An 8,158-nucleotide genomic window follows, 5' to 3' on the forward strand; every position below is an offset into this window, starting at 1 on the left:
TAGCAAGCAGGTTCATGTCAATGTTAATATGGCTATGATGGAATTACCTTTTTATATTCCATGTGTTGTAGTGGATTGTAAACGAAGAGGTAATGTCATTGGTGGATGCTTTGCTTACCAAGCGAAATGAAGAAGGGATGATGCAACTCTTCTTGTAAAGGTGACCATAAGAAGAGTTGAAGAAGGATGATGCAACTCTTCTTATGAAGGTGACTATAGGTGATCAACAAGCATTGCCTCTCGTGTGGATATAACACCTCATGTGAATGACAATGGGACATATAATTTCTCATAAGCTTCAAGCTTGAGTAGAGGGTTGGGTATCTAATTTGGGTGATACATGCATCAATGGTCATGGTGGTGCCTTAGTGTTGTATTTGTTGGGCCATAGTGATAATGTGATCCTTATCCATGATGGATTTGATATGTGTGGCTAATGCTCAATTCGATTTCCATGTATAGTGACAATACAGCTGCTGAATTCAATATCCATGTATAGAGACACTTCATAGGGCATAGGGTATTGACACAAAATAGAGGGCAGTTGTGAGAAGAAATGTCTGCCAAATTTTCTTGCAGTAAAAAACTTCTGACATACAAAATGTGGCAACAACATTTGTGTCACCAAATCTTACACATGACCTAGAGTGGCATAAATAAAAAATATTCGCTTGTGCTGTTCCTCCTCAAATCAGGATTGGACAGGAGCTCGAACAGGAAAATATGATACAAACTTTGCTAAAACAAATGACTCAGGCACACATGGATTCAGTGTATGAGTTATGACAGGACGCGAGAAGTAGTCCCTACTTTTGATTCTAACAGGGAGGTTGGTTCTCTATTGTGGTGAGCTTGATCTTCTTGCACACCCCACCAGAAACCTCCTCTTCTGATGGAGACCCTAGTTTGGCTTGCACTCTATAAGACAAATTTACCAAACCCACAATTTCAAAACCCACTCTTAAGATCAACTAAAGCAAACAACTTCAACTCCTTCAGCTTATCTTCCCAACTTGAATAAACATACCAACTTCTGCAAGATGCATCTAGGAAAAAAGGGCATGACCAATACCTGTCTTTTCGTTTCTCCAAGAAGCGCGCAAGCGATGCCTTCCTGGCAAATGGAAGTTCTGCACACAATCAAAGCACATCATGGTTATAGAGAGAGAGAGAGAGAGAGAGAGAGAGAGAGAGAGTACAGTGTGTGTGCAATCTATAACAGAGAGCATCCCCTAAAAGCTATTAGAACAAAGACATGAAAAACTAAATGATCTCTAATCTAAAAGCAAAATGATCTTTATGTGGTATATGTATGTTTGTGCATGTCCATGTGTGTGTGTGTGTGTGTGTGTGTGTAGAGAGAGAGAGAGAGAGAGAGAGAGAGAGAGAGTACCAGCTTGGGGTGTATCTAATCTAAAAGCACAATGATCTCTATGTGGTATATGTATGTTTGTGCATGTCCATGTGTATGTCCACACACACACACACACACAGAGAGAGAGAGAGAGAGAGAGAGAGAGAGAGAGAGAGTACCAGCTTGGGATCGCTTGCCTACAAGCTGTTGCCTCTTTTCTGGCTGTGTAATTGCGTATGGCGATGGCGTAGAAGGTGCCAAGGACCTGTTCAAGGGCTGCATTAACTCTCTTGGTGCACCAACAATAGAACGAGAGCTCCCGCCAGCAGTACCGCTATCACAAGCTGCGATGTTGGGCATCATACTCGCAACGAGCCCTCTAGCATCACCATTGTCTTTGCCATTTGTAAGGAGGAGCATGATAGCATGTGCCTGCGGGTGCAAAAGCCCCTGCTATGTTAGCCTTCAGAACTAACCACAAGAGAAAGCATTGGGAGGAAAGAAGAAAACTTACCTTGTCGGCAGGCACATCGTTGTACACATTGACGATGCCGGAGTAGAAGATTGTAAGCTGGGCACCGATGGGGGCCTGTGGAAGAGACGAGTCTGAAGAGGGGCATGAAAGGCCGCCCATCAGATCTAGGGTTCCTCCGGCCATGTGGTACAGCGATTGAGTAGTTTTATTTGTTTTTTTTGACGAAGAGGGCTATGGAAGGAAGGATCCGGCGGGAATGCAGAAGAAGAGGATGGACGCTGCTGTGCACGACGGAGGGAGGGCTAAGGACGGAGAAGCAGAAGAGGAGGGATCATGCGGACAGGGTGAGTTACCTACAATGGGAAAGTGGGTAAAGAGGATTTAAGCTGAGACCAATTCATTTTTGGCCCACCACCAAACGTAGCATGTGCGCCTTATCCTCCACTTTCTCCGTGAGGGAAGAAACATGTGCTGAAATTGAATTTGGAGACCTACCCCACTCTGGGCCTGTTCACACGAATACAGACCAGCAGTCCTCCCAGAGGATCGTGCAGGCCACGCGGTGTTAGATCCCAGCCGGTCAAAACCAACCAGTTAACAAATGAAGAATTTAAATTTAACACATATTAGAACGGTAGTTTCTCTCCTTAATCACCAAGAATTTAAATTTAACATGTTAATATTAGTCGCCTTAATCACCAAAAACGAACTGCAGTTTCTCTCTTTAACTGCATCTACAAGGCTTGTTTTGCAGTGAAGCTCGTAGGGCTGGTGTGTAGGAGGACGCCGGGGAGAAACAGAAGCGCAGAGAGAAGAAAGAAAAAAAACGGTGGCGGACCCTAGGGGAGGCGAAGAGGAAATGGAGTCTCGTGCACTCACCGGCTGTAGCCGGTTCACAAGGCTAGTGGTGCCCAGTTCCAACTGTATTGCACCACCCCTACCAAATCCACAATTGGCGCGAATTGTAAAAAGCTGGCCCAGTGGATGACCAGTTGTCCTCCCGTGGTCTCGCGTGAACAGCTCCTCTGATTAGCTTGCTTTTAAACTGCCTTATTTGTAAGGTTTTTTCTCAAATTTCAATGCATACTTCACAAAACACACAAAATGCCTTATTTCTAAGTTTTTTTTAAAAAGATTTCGATGCATACCTCGTGCCGAAGATATCGTTCTTCTCACCAATCAAAACAAAGACAATGCTCCAAAGTAAGGCGTGGGATTCTTGGGATTCCTATCCGGCCTCACATTGTGCCCTCAAGGTATGCTTGGAGGCCCCGAATTCTTTGCCTCTATATGGGAGTACCTTGAGGTGGAGTAATGTGGCCTAGCCCAACCTCTCCTACCTTCGTTTAGATACAAGACGGCTTGTGGGCAAGGGATCCCGCGCCTCGGATACCTGTAAGTCTTTTCTCTCATCACTCTTGTGATCCCCATTGTAATCTCGTCACTTGTCGACATTGAATCAATACAAGTTTTTGGGTTTGAAGCTCGCATTTGGTTGATACCGTTTTCTACTGCAATTTGTACGTTTTTGGTCATATCTCCTTCATCCGGTGTCCGTTTTCGAAGTTCTAATACTCAAAACAACCGGCTCGTCGTCCTCTTCAAGACGAGCTATAGGTCTTTGTGTGCAGCATTCACGAAGTACTCTCTGTTTTCAGTTTTGTAATAGATTTTCCTAGTCCCGAGCGGGAACTCAAACACAGAACACGACGCGAGATCACCGCTCCGTGACACTTGGTATCAGAGCAGGAAACGCCGCATCGCGGCAGTGAGTTTGATCAATACATATGCCAAAGGGGAAGACCACGGAAGGTGGCCACCTAGATGCAGAAGAAGCCGCGAGAATTGAGGAAGAAGCAAGGCAAGAAAGAGAGACAGAACTTGACGCCGCCGAGGTAACAGCGTGGATTCGACGGGAACGGCACAACATACGTCTTGAGTCAAGAGCAAGTGATACTCAACAATACCAAATGGATGATCCAAGGGATCCAGGGCCGAGTTGGCAGGATCACCAAGATGATAGATTGAACCGGCTGGAAGCCATATTGGTCTCCTTAGTCGAACAACTACACAAGAGAAGGATGGCAGCCGACCTTCGTTGTCAAGGCAGATGAGGTTGAGGTCCCCTCCCAGGCATCACCACAGGAGACGAGACGACAGGAAGGACTTAGATTCATCAGATGAGGGGTATGGGAAGTACAAACCATTACCCCCTGAGAAGTATACTGGGCAAAGGGACTCACTTGTGGGTGACAAAGTGGATCCGAGAGAAAGAGGATTACCTCACCATAAACAAAGTGGCTCATAAACACTGGATCCGTGTGGCGTCTCGACTGCTATCAAGGGACGCATACACATGGTTTTTGGCAGGTGATGCAAAAAGGCCGTGGACAAGATGGAGTGATTTTACCAAGGACATGGCATAGTATTTTGTGCCACGGAATGAAGTCTTCAAGGTATGCGATGAATGGTGTAACCTCAAATGCGTAGATGGAAAATTGCGGGAATATATCAACAAATATAGGCAACTTATGTTGCAGATCATAGATATGCATTATACAGATAGATTGCACGGGTTCCTATTCGGATTGCATGACTAGACCCGCAGAGAGATCAAGAAGCAGGAGCCTGAAAATTATGAGGCGGCACTCACAATGGCAAAACGGCTCTCTGACACACTGAGAGCAAAAAGTGGCAAAGCAAAACCAATGCAACAGGAACAGGAGGATGGAATGGTGCCAAGCCTCAGAACAACAATGATAACTCTTCTAATGAAACCCGGGGAGACACCTCAAGGACAAGTACAAGCGGGGCAAGGTCGAGTGGACATTTCGTACCCCGAACCTATGGGAGTAATTCATTGAATAGAAACTTTGTGCCGGGGAGGGGGACATCCCAGTCAACTAGTACAGGGGGATTTTCCAATACTGCAAGGCGTCCTCTTTCTCCCCCGACACGCCCGTGCAGAAATTACGCAGGTAATCATTATGACAGTGAATGCCCTCGTCAACCCGCACAAAGCCGAGTTACCACCGTTCAAGCCCAAGGGCAAGAGGATAATTATGAACGGATGAATCGACTGAGGATCACCGAGATTGAGGATGCAGAAACTTCGTCTTGACGAGGCGATAGCCCACCAAGGGTAGGAGTCATGTAGGCAATACCGAAATGCATGGCAGCTCAATTATCGATAGTACAGAATGTGTATTTTGAGGCTAGTGTGAATGGCCTTGAGCAGAATATCATGTTGGTTACGGGAGCCACACATAATTTCATCACCCCAAACTGTGCCAAGAAACTGGGAGTGAAGGTGTGCGACTCCAATAAACTGTCAATGTCTTTCAAACAAGGGCAGGATGATAATGTAAAGATGGTATATAATGTGCAAGTGCAAGTAGGCACATGGAAAGCGCGATTGGATTTCATATTTGTGCCCATGGATGCCTTCAAAGTGATTGTAGGGCTCACTTGGATCGACAAATAGCTCATCACCTTTATGGGAAAAGGTGTGAATACCATGATACTGGATATGCAGGGAGCAGGAGTCAGTGTACCATGCATCCGTCCTCACTAGGGGAACAAATCAGTCATTCAACAAGAACATTGGAGGCAAAATCTAGAGCACCCCGATGTATGCAACAGGGTAGTAAGGCTCAGAAAGTGACAGATAGTTGTGACGGCAAGATGCCGGAATGGTGCAGTGCTAAGCAGCGCAGGCAGAGAGGGCCGCTAAGCAAGGTTGCCAAATACACTTATGTATGATGAAGGTTAAGGATGCACAGCAGACAAAGTGCAAGATTAGTGAAGCAGAGATACACAAAGTTCTAGATGAGTTCCAAGATGTCTTGCCCGAGAAATTGCCAACCGGGTTACCGCCGAAACGATCAGTGGATCACAAAATCAAACTCTTGCCAGGGCACAGCCCTCCGGCTAAAGCTCCATAGCCGTATGGTGCACCTGTGTTGTTTGTCACAAAGAAGGACGGGTCAACCAGGTTATGCACCGATTACAGGGCCCTCAACAAAATCACTATCAAGAACCGCTACTCCGTACCAGTAATGGAGGAACTATTAGACCAACTGGCGGGAGCAAAGTACTTCAGTATCAACTTACGATCCGATCATCAAATACGAATCGCCGAAGACGACATTGAGAAAACGACGTTTCGCACGAGGTATGGAAGCTACGAATGGCTGGTGTTGCCGTTTAGACTGACCAATGCCCTAGTCACCTTCTCTGCACAATGATGAATGATATCTTCAAAGACTATTTAGATGAGTTTTTGATCATATATATTGATGATCTGCTCATATACAGCAAGACCTTGAGTGAGCATAAAGAACACTTAAGAAAGGTATTCCAATTGTTACGGTAGCACAAACTGTATGCCAAACCAGAGAAATGCGAGTTTGCAGTCACTAAAGTGGAGTTCTTAGGATTTGTGGTCAATCAAAAAGGGGTACAAGTAGACCCTAAGAAGATCAAGGCAGTGGTGAAATGGAGTGCACCCTGAACTGGGCGTGAAGTTCGTGAGTTCGTGGGTTTCACACAATTATGCCGAAGTTTATCAAAGATTTTAGTAAAATCGCCACCCCACTCACTGATATAACTAAAGGCATCAAGCCTTTTAGATGGATAGATATAGAGAGGAGCGCTTTCGAAAAGATGAAAGTTGCAATGTGCTGCACCTCGGTGCTTAAGCTCCTGGAGTTCAACAAGGAGTTTGAGATTCACAAGGATGCATCGGACGGGGCCCTTGGAGGAGTATTATCACAAGACGGACACCCTCTCGTGTATGAGTCATGCAAATTCAGCGATGTAGAACGCCGATGGACCACACATGAAAAGGAAATGCAAGCAGTGGTTCATTGCCTTAGGAAGTGGCGTCATTATGTGCAAGATAAGCACATGAAAGTTTTCACAGATAACATATCTCTAAAGTACTTCAGACGCAACCTAAGGTGTCACCAAAACAGGGCAGATGGCAAGACTTCATCTCGCAGAATTTGACATTGACATTATTCACAAACCGGGGAAGTAGAATTTGATGCCAGACGCCTTAAGCCATATGCCACAACTGAATGCAGTGAGTGTTGCAAATGGTGCACTTTTGGACAAGATCAGAGAGGCTTAGAAAGTGGATACATCAGTCATTCGAATGACCACATAGTTACAAAATGGTACTTCAGCTGTGGGTTTATTTGATTTCAAAGATGGATTATTCTATGCCCTCCAAAAGGTGTATGTGCCCAATGACCTGGACCTCAAAGCCATGCTACTTTGGGAAACCCATGACTATAAGCTGGCCGAGTACGGTGGGCAGAAGCGCTCGCTCGAGCAACTTTGACTTCATTTCTTTTGGCCACGTATGACTAAGGATGTAATCGAATATGTTCGCACATGCCCAACATGTCAACTCATGAAGGCACCTGCAAACCATGCCCGTCCCGTCCCGTCCAGGCCGTGGGACATTGTCAGTATGGATTTTATTGTGGATCTCCCAGAGTCCCATGGATACAACACTATATTTGTGGTAGTGGACTCGGCTTCTCAAAGTGGATACAGCAGTCATTCGAATGACCACATAGTTACAAAATGGTACTTCAGCTGTGGGTTTATTTGATTTCAAAGATGGATTATTCTACGCCCTCCAAAAGGTGTATGTGCCCAATGACCTGGACCTCAAAGCCATGCTACTTTGGGAAACCCATGACTGTAAGCTGGCCGAGCACGGTGGGCAGAAGCGCTCGCTCGAGCAACTTTGACTTCATTTCTTTTGGCCACGTATGACTAAGGATGTAATCGAATATGTTCGCACATGCCCAACATGTCAACTCATGAAGGCACCTGCAAACCATGCCCGTCCCGTCCCGTCCAGGCCGTGGGACATTGTCAGTATGGATTTTATTGTGGATCTCCCAGAGTCCCATGGATACAACACTATATTTGTGGTAGTGGACTCGGCTTCTCAAAGCAGGCACACTTCATTCCATCTAAACCACCTCTCATGACGTACCAAACTGCAAAGCTCTATTTTAGTCAGGTTTTCAAATATCATGGGTTGCCAACAGCCATTGTGTCAGACAGACATAGCAGATTCATGTGGAGAGAATTGTTCAAGTTAATGGACACACAGTTGCGCATGTCTTCAGCATATCACCCGCAAACTGATGGTCAGACTAAGAGAATCAATCAAGGAATAGAAGACTATATTCACAGTTATGTGTTGATCAGAAGGATTGGGCGAATTACTTAGAAATCTTGGAATTTCACTATAACAATTCAGTACAAAGTGCTACCAGGTATACACCATTTGAGTTGGCCACTGG

General features: G+C 45.5%; 1 protein-coding gene across 1 annotated transcript; it reads right to left on the minus strand.

The window, feature by feature from the left end:
• Positions 1-534: 534 nt before the first annotated feature.
• LOC147633890 (protein TIFY 10b-like) lies at positions 535-2,201 on the minus strand. The gene is made up of 4 exons (XM_086804957.1): positions 1,869-2,201; positions 1,534-1,786; positions 1,073-1,130; positions 535-918 (listed from the first exon to the last, which is right to left on the minus strand). The coding sequence occupies exons 1-4, from the start codon at positions 2,010-2,012 to the stop codon at positions 819-821; spliced, it is 555 nt and encodes a 184-aa protein (XP_086661083.1). The 5' UTR covers positions 2,013-2,201; the 3' UTR covers positions 535-818.
• Positions 2,202-8,158: the final 5,957 nt, after the last annotated feature.

This window comes from Cibotium barometz, chromosome 11 (genome assembly GCF_041138505.1).
Source record: "Cibotium barometz isolate CiBa-2024 chromosome 11, ASM4113850v1, whole genome shotgun sequence".
Lineage (NCBI taxonomy): Eukaryota > Viridiplantae > Streptophyta > Polypodiopsida > Cyatheales > Cibotiaceae > Cibotium > Cibotium barometz.